Here is a 27,960-nt window from a genome sequence, read left to right as displayed (position 1 = left end):
ACGGAAGAAGGTGGAAGAGGCGGAGTTGAAAAAGAGGAGGAGATGAGGAAGGCAGCAGTTTGAGGCCAAAGTGCTGGATGAACCGTCGACTGTCAGATTGACAAACGGCCACCGACTCGGCGTTTGGCAGGAGCGTGCCGACGGAGATGCGGCCGGCTTCGATTGGACTCTGTAGGGACACGCAACGATGGAGCACGAAGGGACCTGCCCGATTGAAGGGAGATGAGAGTCATGTTGTGTCCAGAGCCGAGAGTTGGATGATTGATAAAGGAGGATGAAAGGGAATCGAAGGCCGTCGATGCCCGCAGAATCCCCAGATGACTAAGCCATCACCGGCCCTGGATGGTCACATTTACTCTCGACTTACCGGAGAACTACGTTTGACAAGTTGAAGATTCCAAAGAAAAAGGTCCAGGCAAAAGCTCCATTCAATATAATTTCCTAATCCTAAGAAGTAGAACTGAAGAACAATCAATTGGCCCGCCAGATTTCATGCCGTTCACTTCGTAATGTCATCGAGTCGTTTGGGATGGGATGGGTTGCGTTTGATACGTTCAAGGAGAATACAGTCGCGTCGAGACGATCGTCAATTCGGATCGGGCGCTTAGGCTTATCGTATAAAAACACGGCGGGTGTGGAGGGCTGTAGTATACAATCCCCTCCGCCAGATGCTCACAGATGGATGGTCGCGGTCAGAGGTGCCTGCAGTTGGGAACAGGCGAATGTAGTCCCGACAGACAGGTATTGGTATCAGAGATGCGTCTGAAGAGACAGGAGATCACTTGTTACTAGCAGATTTACTGAGCGGCAGCAAGCTGGGTCTCGTAGTCCGAGATGGCCTGGACCTTGGCGGCCGAGGCGCTCTTGGGGTCGAAGCGGTAGGTCACCCACTCATTGGCCAGCTTCTTCGCTAGCTCAATGCCGATGACGCGCTGACCGAAGCAGAGCACCTGAGCGTCGTTGCTGAGGATGGAGCGCTCGACAGAGAAGGAATCGTGCGCAGTTACGGCCCGAATACCGGGGACTTTGTTGGCGGAGATGGCAACGCCCAGACCGGTGCCACAGATGAAGAGACCACGGTCCGCCTTGCCCTCCTTGATTAGTTTCGCACCCGCCACGGCGGGGTGAGGGTAGGCCGTCTTGTCAGAGGTGGAGTTGACACCGACGTCCTGGATGGACTCGACGAGAGGGTGCTTCTCTAGCGTGGCCTTGAGGGTCTCCTTGTACGGTTGACCAGCCTCGTCACAGGCGAAGACGATACGGAGGGGCTTAGCGTCAGACATTGTGAAGTGTTGGTGATCTGTTTAAGTCAGAAGACTTGTAGCGGTGGGAAGGGAATGAAGTGTAGTAGAGGTGAGAGGATGGTTGAGAGCTGTAGAAGGAAATCTATCAGTGGAAGAGGAATCCAGTATCCTTTTATATTCCACCCATTCAGGGCTTCCCTTCTCCGAAGATTTTCCCTTCCCCTCCGTCGTATTTGCGGAGACCGAGCCGTGCCTCCTGCGCCCCAAGGTTCAGCGGATGGAGACCGCTAGACAGCGAGTTGCATTGTCGCAATCCACTAATTCATGCACAACATCTCAATGCGACGGGCTCCACCGACGATTGTCCCAACTTTCAACTCTCAACCTCCAAGAGCAACACGGTCTGGAGGCAGGAGTCCCAAACGTCCGAGCAAACCGAGACCTGGTTGCGACTACCCCACGCATGGCGTCATAGTCGATTGGAATGCCTGGCTCTGTCCTCTGGCATACTGCATAGTGGCTTACAATTCTAGGTAGAGAAACTAGTGTCAACGCCCCTTGTCGAGGAGGGACGGAAACAAGGGAACCGACTATGGCTTGACGGTTCTGCATGAGTCGGATCATTTAGGAGGCTACCGTCCATGGCGCGGCGGGCGAATGACGCCACTGGCTGAAATCAATTCCGTATAGCCTCGTTCCATCTGATTCTCCTGGCGATAACGAAGATGTGGTCAAGGAATCTGATTTCTGGAAGTGGAGCTTGTTTGTGAGGGGCCAATGGGGGACGGGCTTGGAGAGCGTCTAGCGTCGGAGAACTGTGTCTCTGGCTGACTGGTATCAAACAGGTTTGGAGCTGTGTCTGATTGACTGGATAAAGTGGATGCCGATCCCTTTCACATTCATGGCGTGGAATATGGTAACAGATAGCGGGAGGGCGGGAGGTACGTGTTCTGCATGAGGCTTTTCCTTGTCCTATCCGATGGAGAAGGGACGGAGGGTTGAAGAGACGCAGAGAGAAAAGACGCAGGACGGGATCAGGTGATTTGCCAGGTTTTCCGTAAACCCAAATTGACGACATTCTTTCCAACATCCTTGACACCAGAACCTGTTCTGGCTGAATTCCCTTCCAACATCTCCCCCTCTGTTTGTTCGTCACAAAAAGGCAAAAACAGGAAAGACAGAAACCCCCTCAAAAACCCGGCAGCCTGGAATGTCCCGATTGGGCCTTCCGATGCTATACTCCTGACGACCTGCGCTAACCCGGTTCGGGACAGACCCACCTACCGAGCCTGGGTATGATTGGCGGGAAGGAGGGATCCGCCGGCAGGTGACAAGTCCGGAGGGGTGACTTGTTTCTCAGGCATTCGAGTCCCCTCGCTTGAGTTGCTCAATTTGACGGTGTTCTTTCTTATCCTTCTCTCTGCCTCGTCCTCCTCGTTCTTCCGCTTCAACCGTTCATGTCACCTCGAGGAACCCCTCTCTGTCTTGCTTGGCCTCCGTCAATCGCATGGCCTGGAGTCCGTCCACTAGTTTTCTCCAGGTTTTCTGACCGCCGCTCCACTTATTTTAATCCAATCACTAACATCATGCTCTGGGGATGCATTTCGCGTGGGCCGATCTACCTTCTGGTCTTTTCCTTCTCTCCACCTTCCCCGTCCAAAATCTCGACCGAGTCTTTCCTCGTGTCCGTCGTCTGAAAGTGGAGGGTCGCAGTACTAGCGCTGCAACCAGTCCGTCAGCTCTTAGCTGTCAGTTACACCATCTAATCATCTCGTCCGAGTCGGTCTAGTGGTTTGTGGACTGGGCTGCCTCCCCCGCCATAACTGCCTAACTGCGTACACTGGTTCCTGTCCCGAGGTTGCAATTTCTATCGTCTCACTCTCCCCCATACCCAAACCAATTCAGAAACATACACCGTGAGAAAAGAAGAACGCGCAGTTGGCCTGGTCCAATCAAATCGACAATCATGGCGTCCCAGCAATCCTACCCCGTTCTACCCAAGAACTTACTCATCATCTCGCTGAAGATGTACTTCACCCCGTCCCGCACCGTCGAGTATCTCCGCGCCCTGCTGGCCCCCGAGAACGATATCGTCCGACCCCAGAACCGATCCAAGCTGCTCCTCGCCCTAATCCCCGACTTCCTGACCATCTACCCCTGCAATGAAATCATCATGGACTACGAATCCTCGGCGACCACCCCCGCATCCTCCGCCTCGCTGCCACCGCCTTTCTTGCTCGGCGCCCAAGACTGCTTCTGGGAGCCTCTGGGCGCCTACACGGGCGAGGTGTCCCCGCAAGCGCTGAACAGCATGGGCGTCTCCATCGTGGAGCTGGGCCACGCCGAACGGCGCTCCATCTTCGGCGAGACGGACGAGCAGACTGCTCGCAAGGCCGCCGCGGCCTGTGCGCACGCCATGGTGCCCCTCGTCTGCATTGGCGAGATCACGGCCCCGGGCGCCGTGGCATCGGAGGCGGTTGGTCTGGCCGTGCGGGAGTGTGAGGTCCAGGTGCGCGCCGTCCTGGCCGCCATCCCGCCCGACGCCCCCGTCATCTTCGCCTACGAGCCCGTCTGGGCCATTGGGAAGCCTGTCCCCGCTGGCGTCGACCACATCGCCGCCGTGGTGCAGGGCATCAAGACGGTCATCGGCAGCCGCAAGGGTGACGTGCGTATTCTGTACGGCGGCAGTGCGGGGCCAGGTCTGTGGGGGCCCGGGGGTCTGGGGAAGGCCGTCGACGGTATGTTCTTGGGTCGGTTCGCGCACGAGGTCGAGGGTGTGCGGAAGGTGGTGCGAGAGGTCGAAGAGACTCTCTGAGCCCTCCCTGTAGTGTTCGTGTCCGTCCTGTCGTGCCAATGCCAATGCCAATGCATACCTGTCCTGCAGGAATGACATGTATGCAGACCTGTCAAGCAACGTATAAGGAGCGAATGGCAGCACGCAAGGGATACGAACCCCTAGACCCTGTCGCGGGCACGGGCTTCTATCTATAACTAATTTCGGGATCTTTGGTTTATATTGCATCAAACTATCACCGACGACTATGCATGATGATTTCATGAGGCGTTTCGAGGCTTCATTTAGCATTTAGCTAGATTCGAATCTGCAAGCCCTGCGGGCTAGTCAACGCCACCTACACAGATGGCTTTTTCTCATCTTCTTCTCATGCCGATGACGTTTCCTTACTTTGGAAGAACTAGTAAGAATTGGCATTGAGCTGACCAGTCATGGCATGGCTAACCTCGGTAGAAATAACTGTAGAACTGACATGCATCTAATATACTTCTGTAGGTGTAGGCAGTGACTAGGTGTGATAAAATATCATTGGAAACGTTATTTACAGATAACCGTTTATCTTTGCTTTTGTTTGATACTGGTCCGGTGATAGATACAGACAGCTGTTTAATCCTTCTTTAGCTGTCTCTCCTCGCGCAGCTCCTGCTTGACGCGAGTCACGGTGCCTACACCGCCGTACACCACGCCGGTATACATCATGGCCACCGAGGCGCCCGCGTTCAGAGCCGCTTGGGCCTGGGCGCCGGTCGTGATGCCGCCAGACGCGAAGAGGACCTTACGGGGGAACTGCGCCACCACGCTGGGCGGGTCGACGGAGGGCACGTTCTCGGCGTCGGGCTCGGCGTGGACCACCCGCGCGGTCTCGGCCTGCGCTTCTCCGGCCAATTCCGGCGTCACGGGCGTCTCGTCCAGCAGGGCCCGGTACCGCGCGACCAGGGCCACCGTGCGGTCGAAGAGCTGCGGGCCCGAGTATCCGCCCGTCTCCTGGAGCGTGTTCTGCTCCTTAGCGGGCAGCGTGTAGCCCTGAGGCAAGGGCTCCGGACGACGGTTCGTCGTGTTACCCACGATGACGCCGTCGACGCCGGAGCCCCAGACGGCCTCGCAGATGCCCGAGACTTGCTCGTCGGCGTCCTCGTCGGGGCTGACCTTAACCATGACGAAGGGCTTGGTTGCGCGGTCGACGCCCTTGGCGGCGCCCACGACGGCCTTCAGGATGGCCGTGAGAGGCGCGGTGGCTTGGAGGTCACGTAGACCGGGAGTGTTGGGGCTGGATACGTTTACCACCAGGATATCGGCGTACTTGGCCAGACGGTCGACGCAGTAAACGTAGTCGCGCTTGACGGCTTCGATGTCCGAGTCCGGCGTGGCCTTGTTTTTGGCCACTTGCACGGCCAGCAGCTTGCCGGGGACAAGACTACCGGGGGGAACGCTGGCATCGCCGTTCAGGACCCGCTCCACGGCCTGTTCATGGAGTCCGAAGCCCTGGGCGTAGGCGAAGTCACGCACCCGCTGCTCCAGGATGGCGGCCATGTGGTCGGCTCCCTTGGAGTTGAGGCCGTACCGGTTGATCATGGCTTTCTGCGATGGCAGACGGAACACGCGAGGGCGGGGGTTGCCATCTTGCGGCAGCGGCGTGGTACCACCGACTTCAACGATGGCAGGTCCGATCTCGAACAGCGGATCGGGGACTTCGGCGTGTTTGTCCAGACCGCCGGAGATACCGATGGGGTTGGCGAGGGTGTATCCGAAGACCTGAACCAGAATTAGCCGGGCTCCTGCTTATCCAAAATAAAAGTCTGAATAGTAGAGAGAGAACCAACCTCAGTCGTTAAAGCACCGTCTCCATCCGGGTTCCCACGCTCCCGAGGGTGCAGTCCATATTGGTACAGAGTCTTCAGGGTATCCACCCCGAGATGGTGCGCATCCTCCGCATCAGGATATAGGAGTCTGATCAACGGAACCACGCCGTACCGGTGCACGCTGGCTCTCGTATCTGTGCCATACACATAGCCGACCAGAAGCGTCAGAGCCAAAGACGTGCCGAGCACGATTCTTCGGGATCCACGGCCGGCTTTCTTGGGCGCCTCCTTCACCGTTTCGGCGGCAGCCTCGGTAGTGGCGGAGGCAGCATCGGCGGCCTTGGTGGTTGGCGTATCAGAGGCATGTCGAACGGCTCCGTGCCGAGGAACAACGGCGTGGTTGCGGATGATCGACGGACGCTGCGCGCAGCGGAAGGATGGCAATGCGCGAGCTCGGGGACCTGCAGCCCTCCAGGCCAGTGCGACCGAGTTTGCGACCATGTTGATTGGTGTGGGTGGGTTCGTTTTTAAACGGATGTTAATCAATAGAACATAAGGCGAGTCTTTCCGCAATTGGCCCTAAGGATGGTCGTTAGCGGTTTGGTGCAATTGTGCCTGCGTTGAGCTTCAATTTATGGATATGTCATGATGGAGGCTGAGAAGATGCCACAACAATGAGTTGTGGCCCCATCAATTGCTGAGTAGACAGTCCATTGACCCTCGATGGCGGCTATGAATCGGCTGCTCTCGGTAAAGCAGGGAAACTGCTGTCCGATGACGACGTCGCGAAGAAGCAAGACAAAGTGAACACAGGCGCGACTTACCCACGAGGATTAGAGAGTCAATTTCTTCCGAGCAATTGGTATTTGCGCCACAAGCATCCCCAAGTAAATCGACTAGTCAATCCTCACAGGGATGCCGCTTCAGGTTGAATCCGAGTCGACGAAGACCGTCCGCCGGTTTGTTTCTTGCGTCAACGCATGCGGCGGGCGGTCGGCAATTCCCTCGGCAGAATGGAGTTGGGTATTCTAGGCGGTGTGTTAGGGCATCTCCATGACCCTCGAGGAATATAAGAGCATTGCTACTGTTGACAGATCATGCTCATTGCTCTATGATCCACTGTTCTTCTGGCTGCAAGTTTGCATTGTCCATGTGTCGTAAATTCAAAGGCTGGTCTATTCTCCTAGACTACCGCCAACATTGCCAATTGCCTATATTGCATACAAGAAGATTGAGGAGGAAAAAAAAGAGAAGAACAAAAAGAAAAGACAAGAGTAAAAGAGCATAATCAGAATATCTCGCTAAATGAAACTCCATTTTTATTCATGCCACTCAACGCCTGCTGTGTTGCTAGCAGTCTTGACCGATCCCAACTGCATACAGCATAGGCCCGGGAAACTGCACCGGGGCAAAGAAAGATAGGTGAGAGAGAGAGGAATCTGATTCCCGTATCTCGCAGCAGTGTCGCAAGAGAGGGTATGAGGTTGTGCAGATTATGATAATTATAAGGTCAGAAGTATACAAGTTGATGATCGTAAGAATCCAGAATCATTGTCACGGAAGAGAGCTAATATCCAGGGGCCAATGCATTCACTCGTCGCCACTCATCCTATCTGCCTCACCGGGTGCATCCTGATCTATTGATTGTCGGTCAACACTGGGCTCGCGGTCGTCTGCCTCGGCATACTCATGGGGCGACTCTGGTTCATCGGCTGCGCCCTCGGGTGCCGGCGGCATGGTTTTCGCGAACTTAGGATCAATGGCTGCCCTGTGCAATCCTCGTTTGTACACCTCCGCCTCATCTGGATCGCGAACGACCACTTGAATTTGATCAACCTGGTCCTCTTTGGTCTTCGGGCGCGTAGGGGCCAGACCGGCCTGCGCAATAGTACGGGCTCGCTCCGGCTTGAGACGTGTCTTTCCGAGGATGGGGTAATAATAGGCCGCCTTCTGCTTGCCCTCGTGTTCTTCGTTGGAATTCGACGGGTCGAAAATAGTCAATGCGACATCTCTTTGCTTTGAGTCATTGCCAAGGGTCTGGGCGCTCGTAGCGTAGGTGCGCACGCGATCAAATCGGTGGAATCTGGTGTTGTCGGCGCCCTCGTGAGCGTAAAGACCTTCGTTGTCACGCTCAGGGTTGGTCATGCGCAAGCTTGCAAGGACGTTCTTGGAGTTCTCCTTCCCGGGAAGGAAAAGGTCGTAATCCCAAGGAACAGGGCCGGGATCGGGGTATAGACTGGGGTTCGTCTTGTGCAGAGTTGCTTTTGTTGTATGTTCCTGGCAAACACGCTCCTCGGGCGCAGATGGCAGCAAAACAGCAGCATCCATTCGCTTATCTCGCTTGCCAGAAATGTCTTGGACGGGCGCCTTGTCAAATTTGAACTGAACGAAGCCTCCAGGATCGGGGAACCCTGCTAGGTCGGGAAGCAACGGGAAGAACCCAACAGGCTTCAGCTTGGGGTTATCGGGGTGTACAGGATGAGCCCATGCATCGTGTTCAAGTTTCGTCGGGTTGTGACCCTTGACTCTGCTTGGCGTATCTTCCCCAGAATGCTTACTCTCCGGGTATGCAATGTCGAATCCCTTCTGGATGTACTTCTTGATGTAAATGGGATCATCCTGGGACATTTTCGTCTTCTCGTCTTGACGAGACTTCGATCTGATGGGCGTGACCTTGGGGCCCTCAGGGGCGCGAACTCCCGCGGAGATGTATTGCGTGCGACGAAGAAAGCTGACATTTGTGTTCTTGGGCGCCGGGTTTCTCAGTTGGTCTAGGGTCATCAGAAGAGGGAGGTCGGCGGGATCAATTGGGTCGGGGTTTTCCGGAGCCATGATAGCTGTTGAAGTGGATCTGTATTAGCACAATCTCCTCACGGAATTCCTGTCAACGTGAAGCTACGTACCACTTTCATCGCCCAGATGAAGCCCCGGGATACCGACGAGATCAATCGGCATACCACCCTCCGCGTCCACATCAATGTTTGGCTCTTCACGTCTCGCAAGACTGGAAGCAAATCCCGGAGTGAGGAATCGGCCTAAGCCCTCGTGCGGAATATCCAGAAATTTGGGGGGCATGTCCGGAGGAGGTAGATCATTGCGGTAGCGCGTTGAGGCGATGTACTCCTGGTGAAAGCCCCCGGAGGAGCCACCATCCTTAGATTTCGACATTTTGGTCGCAAGGGTTCCGAAAAGATCGAACTGAGGGGGATCAGTCGCCGGCGGAGTGTACACTATTAACAAGGCAGACCAATGTTAGCGATAGCTCTTGAAATCGCGTTGCGACGATTTGTCGTAGGACTTACATGAAATGGTAAGGAGCAGGGGATGTATTTGAAATTCGGGTATAAGAGACCCGGTCGAGTCCGCGAATATGGAAACGACCGGCGCGAGTCCTTAAAGAGTTTCAAGAAAGAAAGTTAGAAAGATGTTGGAGAGCAGCTCCCGGGAAACAATTGGAAGACAAACTTGGGGTTTGCGGGCTCATTCTGCACAGCCTCACCGCCTGAGTCTTAGAGCGTAGCGCAGTCAGGTGATGACCCACAAAGAACGTGATCTGGGTGGTTCCGTCCGGTTTATACTTGCACGGCACAGTGAAGGAGAGCTGGAAATTGCCCTTGGGTTATATAGAATAGGCATTCACCCCAGAGGGTATTACTGCCTATGCCAACAATTTTACTGGAATCTTACTAGTAATTAAGATGGAGGTGGCTAATGCGTTTCATCAGTTCCAAATAGGCCAATTATTCATCTAGGAGTACAGTTGCGTTTCAATAAGGGATCTCATAACGTCAAGTATTATCATATAAAGAACAGAGAGACAGAAAAGTGCATACAAACCAGCGGAAGGTGCCCTGTGCCTTGTTTCAGTAGGCCCACATGCATTTATAGGCCATCAGCCTATGGCCCAACCGATCATACTCCAGCTGCCCGATCCAGCTGTCATTCGTGCCGCTCAGTTTGCCAAAGATGCTGGCACCTTTCCAAACAACTACTTGCGGGTCGAGGTCTCGTGGCGGAGAGCCGATCATGATCTCTTTGGCAAACCCTGGCCGAAGAGCCTGAAGCCGCTCCTCCAGGAATGAATGAAAGCCGTTGATTTGGCTGCCTCCTCCCACAACCATGATACCACCGAGGAAGTCGCGCATTTTACGTTCATCTGATCGAGTCGCATGGGCGATGGAAGTGAGAATCGCATTATCAAGCGGATAAACCGGGAGAATGTCGTCGCGTTCTTCGACTGCCGGTGCCCGCGGTTGCGACACGTTCTGAGTTTGTCCGCCGGCAATAGGGGTGCTAGTGCCTCCAGCTTGGGGCGTGCCGACAGCCTCAGGGACGGGGGAGCCGGCCACGGAGGATCGAGGGGTAGCGTCTAGTTCCTGCACACGGCTGAGGGCATTAACTTGTTGCGAGCGGCTTGGCGTTGATTGCACATCCAGAGAGTTCGGCTGACTCTCGCCGTTGACCTGGCTCGGGGATGGAGGAGCAAGGGCGGTCAGGATTTCGGACTGAGCTGCAGATGTCGGATCGTTCGGTTGCCCGTCGTAGATGTCTACCGAGCGGGAAATCAAGTTTCTTCGTCCTTTGAGTTTTAGAGTATTATCGAAGATAGTCGGTTGGAAGAAGCCCATCGGGGCCAGATGCACCTCATCGTATGCCTTGAACGTGTATTTGCTGGTGTCTTGACCGGATACGCGGAGGTGGAAATCATAGACCTGCACGGAGACACTGGCCTCGTTCATGGTACAGATATTCTTTTTCAACTCCTCCGCTAGCAAGAAATCATACCGGCGCCATAGATTGATTTCGGCGTAAGGGAAATGGTCGTAGAGCATCATCTTGACGAACGTCTCGGTGACGTCGGATCCGCCATATTTCAAATTCACCCGGGAGTTTTCAATGCACATGCCTTCCTCCACGCAGCAGATCGAGGTCTTCTGAGCACCGATGTCGACCACGCAGGCAGACGTGAACCCGCCCCCGAAGGCAGCCGCCAGACTCTCTTGGATAAAGCATGTGCGCGCAAACGCGAACTCCCTCATAAGCATCTCCAGCGCCTGAGACACATACGACTTCTCATAAAGGTCTGGAATGACGAATACACACGAGTACTGAGGCCACTCCTTCTTACTCGTGAGGCCGAGTTGGGTTTTGATGGCCTCCTCCAGAATCAACGAAATGTCTAAGAACATGAGTCGTTTGCTTTCGTAGTCTCTCTCGTTGCACCACCCGTATCTCATCGGCCAGCACAGCTTGTAGCGAGGCTTAGAGGCATCCGGGATCCTCAAGGCGTCTTGGCCCGCAATGTATTCCGGCGCCGGATCGGGGATCTCCGTCCACTCAATACGCGAGGGATCGTTGTGTTCCGAGATGGTCTCCGGGACCGTTCTTCGATTGTAATTGATCACCATTTCTTTTGAGTTCGGGAGAGTTCGGCGCTTGTTCTGGCGCATGTGCGCCTTGAGTTCTGCGGACATTGCCGTGTACTGCGAAGCAAACTGTATTCAAGAACCAAGTCAGCGATTAGATCTTCAATATGAAGCACGGAGTACTGTCAGTGCTGGGTGACGAACCTCCGGACCAAACATTTTCTCTGGCTCCATTTCGGAGCCGTCATCAAGCTTCAGCCTTTTGGGATAAGGCTCATCCCGATCTTCCGATTCACTCGTTGCGGCTTTTCGCGCAATCACCATAGGGACCGTCTTCGGCAAAGCGTCGCTGGAGAGGCCAATTCGCAAGTTCTGACTGCCGACATGTATCACAATCACTTTCGAACCAATCGTTTCGGAGCTAGACTCCTCTGAGTCTTCCATGTTCGCGTCGCCATCCACATCCGCTTCCGCTTCGGGCAGACCTAGGTCGTTCGCTTTTGCCATGGCAAGGGCACGGTCCCGATCTTTGGCGTTTTTGGCCATTCGATTCCGATTCTCTTCATTTTGGAGTCTGAAAGCCAGATATTGATCATCGCGCTTGAGGTAGTCTCTGTAGGCAGGGGAAATAATTGTGTTAGCCGGACGGTGTTTGCGGAGTGTTGACAACCATGTACGATGACCAACAGAAGATGATAACTAGTCCTGTCACATACGTATAATAGTTCTTCTGGTTGATCGGGGGAACCTGAGGCCAGTTCGACAATTCCATGTTGTTATCCGTCCTTTCAAGGCCTACATGTAACCGGGGGTTAGGACTTTGACAACACAACGGTCGCAGACACCGGAATAGACGACAGACTTACCTTCATCCCGAAGGAGAGCCTTTCCGGATTTTTTGCCCACCATGATAGGCAGCGATAGCCAGGAATCAAATTATTCGGACGCTCCGTAGCGGCCAATGGAGGAAGAAGGAAGAGAGTCGCAAGGAGCGGAGCGGCACGACTTCAAGGTAGAACGGGAACGGGAAGTGCGAGAGGACGAGGACCCTCCAGTGGAAGGAGTGGAAGGGCAGAAGGGCCGCAAGGAAAGAGGCACAGGGAAGGACGAAGTCGCAAAGCGAAAAGCCTCATCAACATCAACCAGCGACTTGACAAGTGATCAATCGATTCCCCGTCAATTCGGACGGTCAAGCTTGGGCCAGACTGATCGGCACTGCGGGCCAATGGTTGCCACCAGGGGATTTAGTCAGCTCTTGCTCTGCTCTGCTTTCTCTCGTGTCGTGTCGAGTGATGGATGATTCTCCATTCAGGAACCCTCCAAGTCCAAGTTGTTCGCCCTGGTTTCTCCCGGGCACCTCTATCACTGTTCCTGCTCCTCCGCTGCCAAACGGCCCTTCACCGCTCTCTGTTTGCCTGAGATCGCACCTCCGCCATCGTCATCGTCTCCTTCCGTCGCCCACTACTGACCTTCTCCCCTCCTGTTTCCCTTTCTTTGTTTCAAACACAACCATGGGTGGCTCCTTATCGCGTCTCTGGTCCTTCTTCTGGTCCAAAAAGGAAATCCGTATTCTGATTCTTGGTCTGGTTCGTCTTCGAAGATCTTCCACGAAGTGTTGCCTGGTTGCGGAATTCGGGACTAATTCAACTGCCTTGTATAGGATAACGCCGGAAAGACGACGCTTCTCTACCGACTGAAGGTAACCACGGGACTCCCTCTTCCCTTGTTTCATTGCTGTATGATTGCAACAGTATACTAATCAAGGACCTTTTCTGTTTGCTAGATCGGCGAAGTCGTCACTACGATACCCACGATTGGTTTTAACGTCGAGTCGGTGACGTATAGAAATCTGAATTTCAATGTTTGGGTATGGACAAATCCGTGTGACCCATTGATTCGGTGTGGAAGGGAGAAAAGACTCGTTGCTGATCACTGCTTCTATTTTAGGATCTCGGAGGCCAAACGTCCATCCGTCCCTACTGGCGATGCTACTATGCCAACACCGCCGCCGTCGTTTTCGTGATCGACTCCACCGATATTGAACGACTGGGCACGGCGGCCGACGAACTCGCAGCTATGTTGAACGAAGAGGAGCTTCGCGACGCGGCCCTGTTGGTATTTGCCAACAAGCAAGACCAGCCGGGTGCCAAGGGTGCGGGCGAAATCTCGGAGGCGTTGAAGCTGGGAGAACTGCGCGACAGGAACTGGAGTATCGTGGCTTGCTCTGCCATCGACGGAAAAGGCCTGAACGAGGGAATGGACTGGTTGGTGGTAAGTACTTTGTGAGTCTCGCTTGGGTCATCCAGCCACTGACCTTGATTTTACCGCAGCAAACTCTTCAATCGGAAAACGCATAAGCGCTGGCGTCGTTGTGTGGTGCGATAGATTTTACTCGACATATTCTTCACCTCTGTTATGACGGACTCGGACATGTTTGGGGTCTCCCCGTTTGGGGAGGCCCTGCTTTCATCATATCTCTATTATTTATTTATTTTCTTTTTTTCCTGGCTCTGTTTTGGAAGACAGGGTTTCATGTCGTTTATATTGTATACCTCTTTTTGACGGGAAGTTTTGAAGACTTTAGCATAATATCCTAATTGATTGATTGATGTGATCTTTTCGAGGCCTGTCCTGATCGCACTAGATACTGTATTCGCCTTCTGATAAAGGATAAACCATCGCCGATAGCAGCGATTGATTGCGTCACGGAAATCGGCGCCCTGCGCTGTTATCATCGTCTGCCTTATCGATTGGTCTGATTCACGAGGGACAGACGGGGTAAAGGCGCTACTCTCACCCCCCACATCTACTGGACTATAAAACCTCCCCCTCAATTCAACCCTTAATTTGGATTTTTCCCTTGTCCTATCCCCGCATATCCCATTTTCCACTATGGCCATTCCATCCACCCAGATCGCCGCGGTGCTTCCTCCGGCCGGTGCGACGGCAAATGCAAGCCTGCAAATCAGACATGACCACCCCGTTCCTTTGCCCGCAGAAGGAGAACTTCTTGTCAAGTTGGAATACTCAGGATTGTGCCACTCGGATGTGCACAGCGTCCGCGGGGAAACGCCGATGTTGACCGACGTGGCGGGGCATGAGGGGGTGGGGAAAGTAGTCCAAGGTGAGACCTTCATCTTTCCTACTCGATGGCGATTCCATCTGATGCATTGAAATCATTGCAGTTGGATCCGGTGTCAATGAGCAGGACTGGCTTGGGAAGAGGGTTGGCATCAGGTCGGTCTCACACTCGGTCCTGCTGTATCTTTGAATTGGCCCAGTAGATTGATGGATAGGTATCAGATGGCTTTACAGCTCCTGTTTGAATTGCGAGATTTGCGCCATCAACAATACGGCCTGTCCGTATCAAAAGAATGCCGGGGCTGTATGTTCTATTCCAGTCGTGCTCATCATACTACCTACGCGTAGTCCGATAGCCGTGCTAACAAGCCATAGAACGTGCCCGGCACTTTTCAGCGTATAGACCCTCTCGATCCCTTGAGTGTTCAAACATACTCATCAACCACATACAGAGTACCTCGTTAGTCCGGCAGTTCATGTAACAAAGATTCCCTCGCAGCTGGAACCAGATGTGGCTGCTCCGCTTCTATGTGGTAGGAGGTCCGCTTTGCCTTTATGGGAACCGTTTTGACTCGTTGATATTTTGAAATATAGCGGGTATTGCCATGTACTCATCAATCATGAAGACCAAAACTCGCCCGGGTGACTGGCTTGTTCTTCCCGGAGCTGGAGGAGGCCTAGGGCACATGTAAGCGTTGACTCGCTGACAAAGTTGGACACAAGCTAAGGGTCTGCAGGGGAGTCCAGATTGCCTCCAAGAAAGGGCTCAAAGTGATTGCAGTGGACAGGTACGGTCAGCACAAGCGATGGCTCATCAAATGCTGACTTTGGTCTGTAGCGGAGAGAAAAAGAAGCAACTCTGTCTTTCGTTAGGGGCAGCGAGCTTTCTGGACTACAAGGTGGACGATATCGAGGCGGAAGTGCAGAAGCTTACCTCGGGCTTGGGCGCCCATGCTGTCATTTGTACCGCAAACAGCGAACCGGCCTATGCCCAGAGTATGCGACTGCTTCGCCGTCTGGGGGTTCTCGTCTGCGTCGGTATACCGAGCGTGTCGTTCCGACTGCCCGCAACACCATTTGATATGATTGTTAAAGGTAGGTCCATTGTGGTATAGATCTGTCAATTGGGAAATCACTAATAGTTTTCACGACAGGCTTGACGATCATTGGAAACTCTGCGGGTACGGCGAAAGAAATGGACGAGTTGATGGCAATGGCAGTAGCCGGGGACGTGACCGCGTATATTGAATGTTTCGAATTCGACAAAATCGACGAGGTATTGCAGCGGCTGGGACGTTCGGAGATTGAGGGCCGAGCGGTGGTGAAGATCCCCTAGAGAGTATCTACTAGGACCCAGGATGTAAAAGTCTCGGGATCACGCAGCAAACGAAGGATGGCACATGCAGGTCGATGCCGTTTCGGGGAAAGGGATCCGTCCGGCAAGGTAGATGTTCATTTATCCATACTCCATATAATGGAACGCTCGTTGATCCTCTCTGCGATCCCAAAGATCTTCCGGGGGTGTGCCGAATGCCAGGCCGCTGATTGGTGGGCGGGCGGAAGTATAGAAGGCGGTCACATGTGGGCAGGCGGCGCTCTCACTTGTCCGTCTTGTCCACCTCCGTCCCTCGTCCTTCCTTTCTCTCGCCTTCCCTCCGCTCCTCTGCCACCTTCGGGACATGTGTCTCGCTGATAGGATATCAGCTACGGTTCCTCGCGATGGAGGCATCGTCCCAAGGTTCTTCGCTAACCTCTTCTGCCCATTGACTAGGCAGCATGCGACCTCATGTTTGAGCTTATCGCCTCTGGACCCTCTGTAGAGGGGCCTGTGGTGGGGACGAGTGAAGATATTCATGCTAGTGCTTGAATTCTGGGGGGTGGTGGGGGGACAGGCTTTACAGTCAAGAAGAGACCGTTTCCTCTCGCGACTCGGACTCTTGTCCGTCAAGTTCTTCTCAACTTTCGATTGCATCACTGCAGCTACGGCCTTTTGTAATCCTTTTTCTTTTGCTATGGACGCCCTCGGGAGTAGCCGTCCGGTGGCCGAGCTGGTGAATCGCATGGGATGGCAGCATGTGTACATCGCAGGCACGGCCATCCTGGTCGCCGCGCTCGTCGCCGTCGTACTCTTCCTTTCCTCCTACCGGGGTAAGATCAACTACAACAGCGGTATCTTCCCCTACCTGAAATTCGTCTACGCGAACTTCCTCAAACCTCATCAGAAGAGCGGAGAGGGTCAGCAAGATGCCTTGGAGAGCTTCTACAAGACCCAGGTACGAGACTCTAGGTAGAGAGTATCTGTCGAGTGGGAGCTCACAAACTCTAGGCTGGAGTATACGACGCCACTCGAAAACGCCTTCTGCGCGGCCGAGAAGACATGCTGGGCCTTGTGGCGGCGCAGCTAAGATTCAAAGTGGACAATAAGCAGCTGAAGAACGGAAAAGCCATCTGGGTTGATGTGAGTGTCTGAGTTATGTTCTATACCATTATCTAGAAAGCTCTTGCTGATTTTTTAGATTGGTGGAGGAACTGGGTAAGCATTGACCGAATAAAACGTCCATTGACCTAATTCCTCTAACTTTACATGCAGATATAACATCGAGGCCATGTCCGCGTTTCTGCCAGTTCATACTTTCTTCTCCCATGTTTATCTAGTAGATCTCTCCCCTTCTCTCTGCGAAGTTGCCCGGGAACGGTTCCGGCGATTAGGATGGAAGAATGTCAGCGTGGTCTGCCAGGATGCACGGTCATTTCGCTTGCCAGACGCGGAGCATGTCCATCCCCGGGCGAAGTCTACTACTGCTAACACGGGTGCGGACGCGATTACCATGAGTTACAGTCTGTCCATGATCCCAGGTTAGCGGTTCCTCTCTCCTCAACTTTTTCTGAGGACGATATGTTAACCCAATGTAGATTACTACAGTGTGGTAGATTCCATGACGGATTTGCTGAAACCATCCGGCTTGCTCGGTGTTTGCGATTTCTATGGTAGGTAGTACCCATCGAGGGCGTGAGGACATGATTGACAACTGACTATCTGTATAGTTCAGAGTATCGTCGATGTCTCGTCTCGTAACTATATCGGTGGCGCTTTCAATCGCCATGTCAATTGGCTTGGTCGCGTCTTCTGGCGTGCCTGGTTTGATGCAGACCGGGTGAGTCTCGAGGCCGCTCGTCGGGACTACTTGGAATATCGATTTGGGACTGTCGTTTCTGCTAGCGAGAGAAACTACCTTCTCGGAGGTATCCCCTACTACATATTCCTTGGGCGTCAAAAGGACATTACGTCCAGCCAGACAGGCAAAGATACGATCGAGAAGCTCGATGCCTCGTTCACCGAGTCGCCCTACTTGTCTCCTGCCAACCACCAGAAGGAGATGGAGAAGGCTGCGGAAGCCAGCGCACAAGAGGTTCGGTCCAAAGCATACGAGTCAGCAGTAGTCAATCTTGGCTCGAACCTGCCGCTGCCTTCATCTTTCTATCAAAACCACCATTACCGCATCTTTTACAATGACCTGCTTCCGAAACACACCCAGTTCCAGAACGAATATATCTACGCCTTCAACTGGGAAGATCCTCGGGTTGACCACCGCCTTCTGGATATTCAACGCGACGATGTGGTCTTGGCCATTACCAGCGCTGGTGACAACATTCTGGATTACCTGCAGAAGAGCCCACGACGAGTACATGCAGTGGACCTGAACCCCAACCAAAACCATCTCCTCGAACTCAAAGTGGCCAGTTTCACTGCCCTCGGCCATCGCGATGTTTGGAAGATTTTTGGAGAAGGAAAGCACCCTGAGTTCCGTCAACTGCTCATTTCTCGTCTAAGCCCTCACCTGTCCAGTCAGGCGTTCCAGTATTGGTTGGAGCACAGTCACGTCTTTACATCGACATCTGGAAAGGGTCTTTATGAGACTGGTGGATCCCGGCATGCAATCAAGATGGTCCGTTATCTGTTCAAGGTATTCGGCCTCGAGAGTCAGGTGCGGAAGTTGTGCGAGGCTCAAACCCTTGCCGAGCAGCGCCAGATCTGGCCTCGGATCCGTTCGGTTCTGATGAGCAAGCCTCTTCACTGGGCAGTAGTCGGAACGGAGTGGTTTGCATGGAAGGCCGCGGGCGTGCCTCGCAACCAGCGTAATATGATCATCGATGACTTCTTCAAGCGTAACGGCTTGACTGCGGATATGAAGCAAGCCAAGGACATCAGTGGCCAGTCGATCTGGGAATATGTCGTCGACACGCTCGATCCAGTGGTCAATGACACTCTGATTGGCTCTGACAATTACTTTTATTACTTGTGTCTACAAGGCCAATTCTCTCGAAGGTGAGAGCCCCCAATCACTAACCGACCCATCGCATCATATGTCTGACAGCTATGAAGATGCCACCCTGCCTATCTGTCACCCAAAGCACATGTGAGATTATCCTCCCCAGGGGCATTTGACGGACTCCGTATCCACACCGACGAGATCAATGAAGTGATCAAACGTATCACCCCGCGAAGCCTCACTATTGCTGTTGTGAGTTATCCCGCTTATCCTAGCCCCCACTTCCCAATATATAGAAACTCTTTCCTAATTTCCTACCTCCACAGGTCATGGACTCAATGGACTGGTTCGACCCCTCCGGTAACGACGCTTCCATTCAAGCCCAGAAACTCAACCACGCCTTGAAACCCAACGGCCGCATTCTTCTCCGGTCTGCGAGCATCGAACCCTGGTATATCCGGAACTTCGAAGAGAATGGCTTCACGGCCCGGCGAGTCGGTGCTCGATTCCCAGGAACATGTATTGACCGGTAAGTTTATGCTCCGCCTATCTCCCCTGCTCCAGTGCCTGCGCACAATAACGCTAACGGGACTGGGAAAACAGAGTCAACATGTATGCTTCTACTTGGATTTGTACCAAAACGAAGGAATTGGAACAGCCATCTCTACCGGATCGATCGATGTCCGTGCTATCGCTGGGCGGTAGTACTGGGAAGCGGTCGAATAGCGTGGAACATCTGGAGATATGAGACGAGACGAGACGAGACGATATAATTTAAAATAGATTTTGCTTTCCATCTTTCTTTATGATTGTTCTTTTCTTGCTTTGTCCCGTTGAACAGTATATACGCACTGGATTTTATATACAGCCCCAATACCTACTTGCTCTTTTCCGTTTTAGTGCTCATCCCGGACCTAAGCACACTCTGAGTGTTTGGAGTAAATTACTAAATTCACGGATTCATCCATGCGTACGTTCAACCTTTTGAGCCTCACAGCTCACTGGCCTGCCAAAGTCTACTAATACTCATCACCCAATTCAGGAAGCATAGATCAACCATAAGTTAACCATCAGGGTCTTGTTTCTCTCTTTAGCCCCTGGAGCACGTCCAATATCCGCAATATTTCTACTCCCATGAACGTAATTCTCTCGAGCTCAGTCCAGGACCCTTGAGTAGGGGCGACATTTATGGATACTAAGCGATGTAAGTCGTCTGGAAGGTCTGTACACAAACGGATGAAGCATACGTGCTGAAATCCGGAAACGCCTGTTTCCATCCCTTGGCCCATACATAGGTTATCATTCCTACATCGGCGTCGCACATGAGCTAATATGATATAACCTTGTGTTAGCCCGGATATGAAAGTAGACGAAAGCAAAATGGACCGGCAGGGAACGAAATTTCTGACGAAGCATATCGATGCAGTGATCTGCGTGAAAAAAAAGATCTTGTCAGCTCTCAACTTTCTTTTCTCTTCGTCCGAAGGATTCTAAGAAAACTGAGGGAGGAGAGCAACACACCAAGATGATACCTCAAAGCCTGAGGCAGATGATTACTGCTTCTCGCCAGACTTCGCCAAGGGCTGTGCCATACCTGCGAAGTCGCTCGGATAGCGGCGAAGAGTTCGGTTGATCGAGCGAGGTGTATCTCGCATCTGCCGATCGGAAATTTAGAAACATGGTTGCATGATTTACAGTGCGATCGTCGTTATGAAATCCAATGTGTTTCAAGCGAGGTAGACGTGGTATCTTCTAGCTATGTAGACGCTGGTGTTGGATTGTACTCTGCCCTCGCCCTCAGAGAAGTCAGGACAGCCTTGCACCACCACATTGAAGCCGATTAACCGTCTCAGACTTTCAGTGGCTGACCGCGAGCTGCCAGCCTGGACGTGCCTGTGCAACCCGGACTGCCGAACCTCCACATAAGCTGATTCCTTACGGTCGAATTCTGCATGCAATGGACGCTGAGGTGGTATAAGGCTCAACAGATGATGACCAATGTAGTTTGATGAGAGCGCGGAGAGCGCGGAGATCATATCGCCTTAATCAGACCACGCGTCAACAGCAGCCAGCTGAGTGTGATCCGCAGCCAAGTCCTGCTTAGGTAGTGTAACTCCACCTCATCCGTCACGCAAATCTGTCGCCCCAGGGCTTTCATACTTTCTCCGTCTGACTGGGCGAACGCGTTCACGATTTTCATGATATAGATGGTCATTCGGGCAGCAGAAGCACCGATTGCCCTGTGTATTGTCAGTCGTAATAAGTGAAGCTGTGGAGTGCGCGTACAAGAAATCAACAAGGAAGATCAAAACCAGCACTAGTTTCTGGCGGACTGACATCTGCAAGGCCCATATCTGCAACCGATTAGTTTCCACCGTGTATTTACCATTGAAACGTACCCGTGGTAGTGGTAGCAGCCATATGAAAACGTCCACAATGAAATCAGAGATGGCGTATCCCTCGAGAAGCGGAAGCTGTGCACTGCACTTTTCTGCGACAACCGCTACGGGCGCCCACGCGTTCTCAGAGTGGGCGCCGCAGAGGAAAAGTGCGCCAAATCCAAATGCGAGAGTCCAGAAAATGACAAGCGCTATCATAAACATCGTAACAGTGTGGAATAGCGTCTTTGTGGTCCGTCTGCTACAGAGTATACTGCGGTAGAAGTATAGAATGGTGAGCTTGGTGAAGCGGAATGCTAAAATGGCCGCTATGTCGGCAAAGTACTGGATCTGCTGCAGTCTGATCTGTTGGTCTGAGGTAGAATATAGATAGCCGTCTGGACCTGGGACAGTCGGACGAGGGAGGAGACCTCCCAAAGGCCCCGTTGTCGCTCCCCAGATCAACAGCGCCGCCAGGATATATTCCATGAGCTAGTCACTCAGAGTCAGGGCTTTGTGGGTCGATGTTAGTATGAATTGTTCACCGGCGCGGGCAGCGTCAACCAGTCGTCAACCCATAGCACTACCCTTGATCTCCTTCTTGCATAGAAGCGGAGGAGCACCGTCAGAGTTCCGAGCACCGTCAGATTTCCCAGCACTGGGAAGAGAATGCAGATGGCAATGATCGCCGCAGAAGTTGCGTATGTCCGTGGCATAACGGGTTCATCTCATTCGAAAATTCTCAGCAGAAGAAATGCGAAGAGCCATTAGAGATGACGTGCGGGCTAAGGGCAAGATAGCCCAAGGGAGAAAAATGGAGAAGTGATTCCTATCATGTTTGTACTACCCCATGATCGCAGGCTGTGTGAGTGACCGGATTATACCCTGTGATCGTCCAGCTGGCTGCGACCGAGGGCGTGCTGACTGCATCCTCGCAGATCTTTGGTCTGATATCAGGGAGTTCTGGTTGGTTTCAGAGTCAGAAGGATTTCACCTCCTTCTTTGCCTGTGCCCAAGTGACCCAACAGTATGTAACTATAAGGTACCTCCATTAATCACGTTGCCTTTGCAACCTTCCTCGACCTCACTCTTCTTCATTAGATTTCTCACATGTATCATCAATTATGGCTTTCCTATGGATTCTCCAAACCACAGCTGTTGCGTTCGCAGTCTGGACAGTAGGTGAAGCTATCCGACGCCTTTACTTTCATCCTCTGGCCCCCATTCCAGGGCCCCGCCTTGCAGCTTTAACGTGGTGGTACGAATTCTACTATGACGCCATTCAGCCCGGTCACTATGTATTTAAGATCCAGGAGCTTCATAGACAATATGGTACGTCAACTCCCATCCCTGAACAAACCACGGACCAACATCTTCAGGTCCGATCATCCGTGTTACTCCGGACGAGATTCACATCAGCGATGTCGGCTTTTTGGACACCGTCTATGCACCGTCAATGATGAGAAGATGCAAGTACGCCTATCAGCTCAGGAGCCTTCGAGTTCCGGGTGGAGTGGGCACGACCGCAGACTACAACCTGCATAAAATTCGACGGGAAGCTCTTACGCCTTTCTTCAGGAAGAAGAATATCCTCTACTTGGAAGGGCTGATCACCGACAAGGTTACCCAATTGAAGGAATTGATCGCGACCCATGCAGCCCAAAAGACGCCGGTTAACCTCTCCGACGTATTTTTCGCCTTCTCGAACGAGTGAGTTGGTCCATCAGCCAGTTGACAGGCAGCTAATGTTCTAGTGTTGTCACCAACTTCCTCTTTGCGCACCAGACAGACATACTTTCGGACGAGACCAAAGCTGCCACCTTACGCCATAATAGCAAGGAGCTTATGATGGGGATTAATTTCAACAAGCACTTCCCACAGATTCCCGACTTTCTAGAGGCGCTTCCGGTATCCATAAGTGGTCCAATGATGCCTCCCGGTCTCATTGATATGCTTTCGCTTTTTGACGTGCGTCTATTTCTCCTTTTCCTTGAATAAATCTAACAGAAACAGAGGGTTCGTAATGAGCTTGTTGCAATCACGTGCACCAAAGAGTCAGGGCTCGCTGCTGATAAGCCTGTTGGGCCAACCGGCAAAGAGTCGGTTTACGATTCAGTACTGGACAACCCGAATCTGCCAGCGTCGGAGAAGACTCTCCTACGGCTTGAGCAGGAGGGGGCTTTATTAGCCCTAGCCGGGACCGAATCGCCAGCTCAAACCCTTAACATCACCTTCTATCATCTTCTCGCCAACCCAACACTCTTACAGAAGCTTCGCGATGAGCTAAGTGGTGTCCCTATATCCGCCCCATGGAGTCAGCTCGAGCAGCTGCCATATCTATCCGCCGTCATCGAGGAAGGCAACCGACTTTCCTTCGGGGTGACAGCTAGGACTGCCCGTATCGCTGATGAACCGCTTACATATACTCCTTCTTCCCACGTCCCATCAACTTGCCCTCCAAGCACGAAGACCAAGTCCTACACGATTCCCCCCGGCACGCCGGTAAGCATCACGACTCTCGCCGCACACACTGCCGAGAGTGTCTTTCCCAACCCCTATCTTTTTGATCCCGAACGTTGGCTCGGCAATGCCGGAAAGGAGCGACGGAAGTTCCAGATGGCGTTTGGCAAAGGGGGGCGGAAATGTCTCGGTATCGAACTCGCACGGGCAGAGCTGTATCTTGTGATTGCAGCCTTGGTTCGCGGCTTTGATATGACTTTGTTTGAGACGGATACGAACGATGTGGCATTCTTGCACGACTACCAAGTGGCCATGCCGAAAATGGGGTCGAAGGGGGTGAGAGTCATGGCAAAGGTTGCGTAGTGAAGTCAAGTTGGCAGGAGATGAAGAAACCATCTCTGTGTAACCTGACTCAACTCGAGACACATTGAGGACTTGTTTGCTGAGTCTCCGCGTTAAGTCTTGGCCAATGATTGTAGTAGAGAATGAGATAAGAATCATTCTATCTTCCTCGATCTTGTACATGATTTTGCTGCTCGAGATGGTAACGTGCAGGGAGCTTACCTGGCTGATGGTCATACAAGTTCGGCCGAACTCTCGGTTTGCCAATTTTGTCAAGGACATTGTCCAGGTTTGCCCTTGACAAAAATATCCAGAGCCAGACCATTCAAAAGAACTAAATTGAGGTCAGAGATGGGAATGAGCTAGATAACAAGTGTTGTTGTCCCGTAAAGAAAGAACTCACCAAGCACTGGAACGTACTACAGAATGCAACAATTGATCAATCGACCAACGATCATAGAATGGACACCACTTATCATAATTTCGGAGTAAGCCTGCTTACGATCATGCTCTAGAGCCTGTTCCGTTCCACAAAACCAGCCTTTCTACCCCGGAATACGTTTCGTGTCAGTTTCACTATAGTAAAGGCACTAGATACCCGGCTACTGGCGCATGGCTTTACTGTTTGTGATAGGTGGACAGCCAGAGCAGGCCAGGCATTTCATGGACAGCAAAGTGGGAGTGTTGGTACTGCCTACCTCTCCATAACAAAGACAGTATACCACCGCCGCTGCTGCCTCCCCTTGATTTCTCTTTTACTGCCCATTCCATCATCGAATTTTCTCTCAAGATGCTTGAAAACATCACGTAGTCTCTACTAGACGCTGCAACCCTCGGAGGCATTCTTGTTTCCACCCTTATTGCTGTCGTGCGTGGATATTAAGCTCTCAAGTGCTGTGGTGGTATGACGAACTGACCTCTCAGTCTTAGAGCATAAGCTATGTCGTCTACCAAGTTTGGCTTCATCCTTTGGCTATCTATCCCGGTCCCTTCATTGCCAAACTAACCGATCTGTACTCTGTGTCCCACGCTGTTCGCGGGGATCGTCACGAAGACACTTACCGACTTCACGAGCGATACGGCCGCATCGTGCGCATCGGACCCAACCGTGTCACGATCCTGGATGCAGGAGCACTTCGGCCGATCTACGGGCACCAGGGTAATGTCCAAAAGTCTCAATGGTACAGCGGTTTCTATGGTTTGTCCATCTTCAACACCATCGACCGCAGCGACCATGCTCGTAGGCGTCGGGTCATATCGCACGCCTTCTCTGATCAAGCGGTACGGGCAATGGAACCACATATTCTCACCTGCGTCCGAGATTGGTGTCTCGCGCTGGGCGACTGTCATCCTATTCAGACGCCCAACTCTGTTGATGATTCAGACCGATGGTCCCGACCGAAGGATATGGTGCACTGGAGCGCATGCATCATCTTCGACGCACTAGGAGAGATTTGCTTTGGAAAGACGTTTAATACCTCGCTGAGCGACGAAAACACGTTTTTCTTGCCGTTGATGGCATTGAATGTCCGGATCGCCAACATCAGCGGCCAAATGCCCGTCCTGCGACGCCTTGGGCTTGAGACATACCTTCGTCGAGGCACGGCCGCGGATCGGGAGAGACAAATTGCCCTCTCGCAACAGCAGCTCACGACGCGGTTGGCAGCCAATCCAACCCAGCGACGGGATATTATCTATTTTCTACAACAGGCGCGAGACCCGGAGACCGGTCAGGGATACTCGGAAGAGGAGCTGATCGGCGAAGCCTATCTCCGCGCGTGCGTCGAGGAAAGCATGCGCCTTTGCCCCCTGGTGCCCATGGACCTTCCTCGTGAGGTTCTTCCGGGTGGACTCTGTGTACTAGAGTGGACATTCCCCACGGGCACCATCGTTGGGGTCCCGACGTATTCGCTGCACCATAGCGCGGAACACTTCGAGGAGCCGTTCCGGTTCAACCCCAGTAGGTGGCTATTGGGAGACTTGGAAAGTCGGGAAGGAGTTACAGCCGAAGTCATGGCCCGCCAGCGGCAGGCTTTCGTGCCATTCAGCCTCGGGCCACGTTCGTGCATCGGGCGCAAGGTGGCGATAGTGGAGCTGGAGCTTTGCATCGCACGGGCGTTGTGGTTATATGATGTGCGATTGGCGCCTGGGTTTAAACATCTGGGGATTGGCCGGGAGGGCGAGTACAAGATGAAGGATAACTTCATTGTCGGCAAAGAAGGCCCAGTAGTGGAGCTTCGTGCCCGAGAGCTATACTAGCAGCTGGCATTTCAATCATAATGGATGACTTTTGGATTGTGCAACCCTGCGAACTATTTGATAAAAAGGACCCCTAGGCATGCTAGAAGCAGTCTACCCAACTATCGATATACTCGATATTTCATGTGTTTTGCTACAAATAAATTCAGTGTAGTAGATATATGGTGGCCTTACCACCAGCCTACCTTGCTGGCAGTCCTATACGCGCCATCAAGGCCTCGTCAGGTCAGCGTTGCATGGCTACCCCCAATCAGCACCTCCATCGGCATGCACTGTACTACTCACATGTGCTACAGTCGGGTTTGATATGCTGCAGAGGGGGTGACAAGCGTACATAAGAGAGGGAAATGGGGCTCACGCCCTGGCGCCTCGAGTCTTGCTCCCTCCGTCATCCATTGAAGGGGGGGTTTTTTTTTTCAAGATGTCTGATATGGCACAGGATCCTATCTCCCCTGAACGCATGAGGGAATACTCCGGCGATGGGCCCCGAGACGTTTCAATCACTTTTATCATCGCTGAAACAATCGCTGTTAGACTCCGATTCGTCTCATTACGACTCAGTGAGAAGAGATTTGGCATTGATGATCTTCTTACCATTCCTGGCTACCTGTGCTGTGTGGGCCTAAATGTCCTAAGTCTCAGTAAACATCATCTCCACACATAGCACGATCTGCTCCCAAATAACATGATCCCATTCTAGTCGCCATCAAGATAGGCGGTGTCGGCTACCACATGGATGTTGTAGAAGCTACGGATCCTCAGACCCTCATTCCCTGAGCCAAGTGTCTATACGCCTCGCCTCTGATCTATTCAGCCGCGTGCTGCTTCCCCCGCGTTATCCTTCTTACGCTCTACCTACGCATTGTGCACACGAATAAAACATATCGATTCGTCTGCTACGGCTTAATAGGCTTCATTATTACCTATGCTGTCGCCGATATACTTGCCGGGGCGTTCGTGTGCTGGCCCATCGCCTATCTCTGGGACAAGAGCATCGCCGGGGGCCACTGCATCAATATCCCGGCGTTTTACCGCTGGGGAACCTTGCCCAATATTCTGATTGATCTGCAAATGCTGATCCTCCCACAGCCCGTCGTCTGGTCTCTGCAGATCCCTAAACAGGTCAAATTCGGCTTGGCTGCCACACTGCTCACCGGCAGCATGTAAGACAGCTAGCTCCCCTGTCGAGAATCCCATACACTTCTAACATCACCCCAGTGGAATGGTCACCTCTATCGTCCGCTGCGTTGCCTTTTTCACCAATGACCCCCTCATCGAGGGGACATGGAAGTCGGTGATTTATCTCCAATGGAGCATCATCGAGACAGGCGTCTACCTGATTGCGGCCTGCTTGCCATGCTATCGACCTCTGGTGAAGTTAGCCATGGGTCAACGCCGCACAGCCGTGGGATCCGGCTACAAGAGCCCGGGCTCAGCGGTTTCTGGACGCAAAGATGCCCCCCGGTGTCCAATTGGCATCGGCATCGCTTCTTCTCGCGTGACCCGGAGATGAATCTTGAGATGCACACATATCCCGCGGATCACAGTCGGCGCAGTGATGAGTTTCGTCTCGTGAGGAACTAACTGACTGTTGGAGAAATTTTGGTTCTTTGTATGATGATGTCTTGTATAAGTAGCGGTATTCGAATATCATGTCTACTATAACAATTGGATTCGACTTCGGTTGGAAGGGACCGGATACGGCAGCACGTAACTTGAAACGGCTACTGGCCTCCTCCTGGCAAACAAAAGGCAGAATACTTGTTTATACTGTCAATAGAACAAGGATTTCAGCGCACCGGTTATCATCCGCACCAGTTTTTCAATAAAACCTACACTACCATCTCCAGACAAGCAGAAGAACCAATGCATAAAATCATACAACAGCAAGTCTATTTCAGCTAGTAATAAAGCCGAAGTAATGGAAAAGGAAAAGACTACCAATACAACTCTGAGACACGTACAT

At 52.6% G+C, this 27,960-nt stretch overlaps 9 protein-coding genes across 9 annotated transcripts; 5 read left to right on the top strand and 4 right to left on the bottom strand.

Annotated features, from left to right (window-relative positions):
• Positions 1-797: 797 nt before the first annotated feature.
• Positions 798-1,283, bottom strand: KD926_007446 (RpiB/LacA/LacB family sugar-phosphate isomerase; the record flags this gene model as incomplete). The annotated part of the gene is made up of 1 exon (XM_053100301.1): positions 798-1,283. The coding sequence occupies one exon, from the start codon at positions 1,281-1,283 to the stop codon at positions 798-800; it is 486 nt and encodes a 161-aa protein (XP_052956011.1).
• Positions 1,284-3,210: 1,927 nt separating this feature from the next.
• On the top strand, positions 3,211-4,059 carry KD926_007445 (triose-phosphate isomerase; the record flags this gene model as incomplete). Its single annotated transcript, XM_053100300.1, has 1 exon — positions 3,211-4,059. The coding sequence occupies one exon, from the start codon at positions 3,211-3,213 to the stop codon at positions 4,057-4,059; it is 849 nt and encodes a 282-aa protein (XP_052956010.1).
• A 585-nt stretch (positions 4,060-4,644) lies between these two features.
• On the bottom strand, positions 4,645-6,338 carry KD926_007444 (dihydroorotate dehydrogenase 2; the record flags this gene model as incomplete). Its single annotated transcript, XM_053100299.1, has 2 exons — positions 4,645-5,790; positions 5,859-6,338. 2 exons carry the CDS (start codon positions 6,336-6,338, stop codon positions 4,645-4,647), a joined length of 1,626 nt encoding a protein of 541 aa, XP_052956009.1.
• Positions 6,339-7,427: 1,089 nt separating this feature from the next.
• On the bottom strand, positions 7,428-12,112 carry KD926_007443 (Paf1; the record flags this gene model as incomplete). The annotated part of the gene is made up of 7 exons (XM_053100298.1): positions 7,428-8,674; positions 8,741-9,067; positions 9,675-9,688; positions 9,756-11,332; positions 11,408-11,816; positions 11,920-11,998; positions 12,070-12,112. 7 exons carry the CDS (start codon positions 12,110-12,112, stop codon positions 7,428-7,430), a joined length of 3,696 nt encoding a protein of 1,231 aa, XP_052956008.1.
• A 52-nt stretch (positions 12,113-12,164) lies between these two features.
• On the top strand, positions 12,165-12,503 carry KD926_007442 (uncharacterized protein; the record flags this gene model as incomplete). The annotated part of the gene is made up of 1 exon (XM_053100297.1): positions 12,165-12,503. The coding sequence occupies one exon, from the start codon at positions 12,165-12,167 to the stop codon at positions 12,501-12,503; it is 339 nt and encodes a 112-aa protein (XP_052956007.1).
• A 211-nt stretch (positions 12,504-12,714) lies between these two features.
• KD926_007441 (uncharacterized protein) lies at positions 12,715-19,303 on the top strand (the record flags this gene model as incomplete). Its single annotated transcript, XM_053100296.1, has 20 exons — positions 12,715-12,789; positions 12,864-12,902; positions 12,987-13,070; positions 13,151-13,474; positions 14,117-14,327; positions 14,389-14,440; positions 14,500-14,588; positions 14,879-14,972; positions 15,022-15,072; positions 15,123-15,379; positions 15,439-15,560; positions 16,105-16,557; positions 16,611-16,742; positions 16,801-16,817; positions 16,875-17,140; positions 17,198-17,272; positions 17,330-18,611; positions 18,669-18,807; positions 18,882-19,084; positions 19,159-19,303. 20 exons carry the CDS (start codon positions 12,715-12,717, stop codon positions 19,301-19,303), a joined length of 4,110 nt encoding a protein of 1,369 aa, XP_052956006.1.
• A 1,284-nt stretch (positions 19,304-20,587) lies between these two features.
• Positions 20,588-21,649, bottom strand: KD926_007440 (uncharacterized protein; the record flags this gene model as incomplete). The annotated part of the gene is made up of 4 exons (XM_053100294.1): positions 20,588-20,795; positions 20,842-20,909; positions 20,955-21,425; positions 21,479-21,649. The coding sequence occupies 4 exons, from the start codon at positions 21,647-21,649 to the stop codon at positions 20,588-20,590; spliced, it is 918 nt and encodes a 305-aa protein (XP_052956005.1).
• Positions 21,650-22,057: 408 nt separating this feature from the next.
• Positions 22,058-25,994, top strand: KD926_007439 (putative Cytochrome P450; the record flags this gene model as incomplete). Its single annotated transcript, XM_053100293.1, has 5 exons — positions 22,058-22,265; positions 22,313-22,643; positions 22,688-22,901; positions 22,947-23,729; positions 24,666-25,994. The coding sequence occupies 5 exons, from the start codon at positions 22,058-22,060 to the stop codon at positions 25,992-25,994; spliced, it is 2,865 nt and encodes a 954-aa protein (XP_052956004.1).
• Positions 25,995-26,424: 430 nt separating this feature from the next.
• KD926_007438 (uncharacterized protein) lies at positions 26,425-27,507 on the top strand (the record flags this gene model as incomplete). The annotated part of the gene is made up of 3 exons (XM_053100292.1): positions 26,425-26,554; positions 26,905-27,157; positions 27,213-27,507. The coding sequence occupies 3 exons, from the start codon at positions 26,425-26,427 to the stop codon at positions 27,505-27,507; spliced, it is 678 nt and encodes a 225-aa protein (XP_052956003.1).
• Positions 27,508-27,960: the final 453 nt, after the last annotated feature.

The sequence above is a fragment of the Aspergillus affinis genome, assembly GCF_023601865.1.
Source record: "Aspergillus affinis strain CMG 70 chromosome Unknown NODE_43_length_248942_cov_90_146332, whole genome shotgun sequence".
In the NCBI taxonomy this organism is placed as follows: Eukaryota; Fungi; Ascomycota; class Eurotiomycetes; order Eurotiales; family Aspergillaceae; genus Aspergillus; species Aspergillus affinis.
This window is presented reverse-complemented; position numbering and strand designations above follow the sequence as displayed.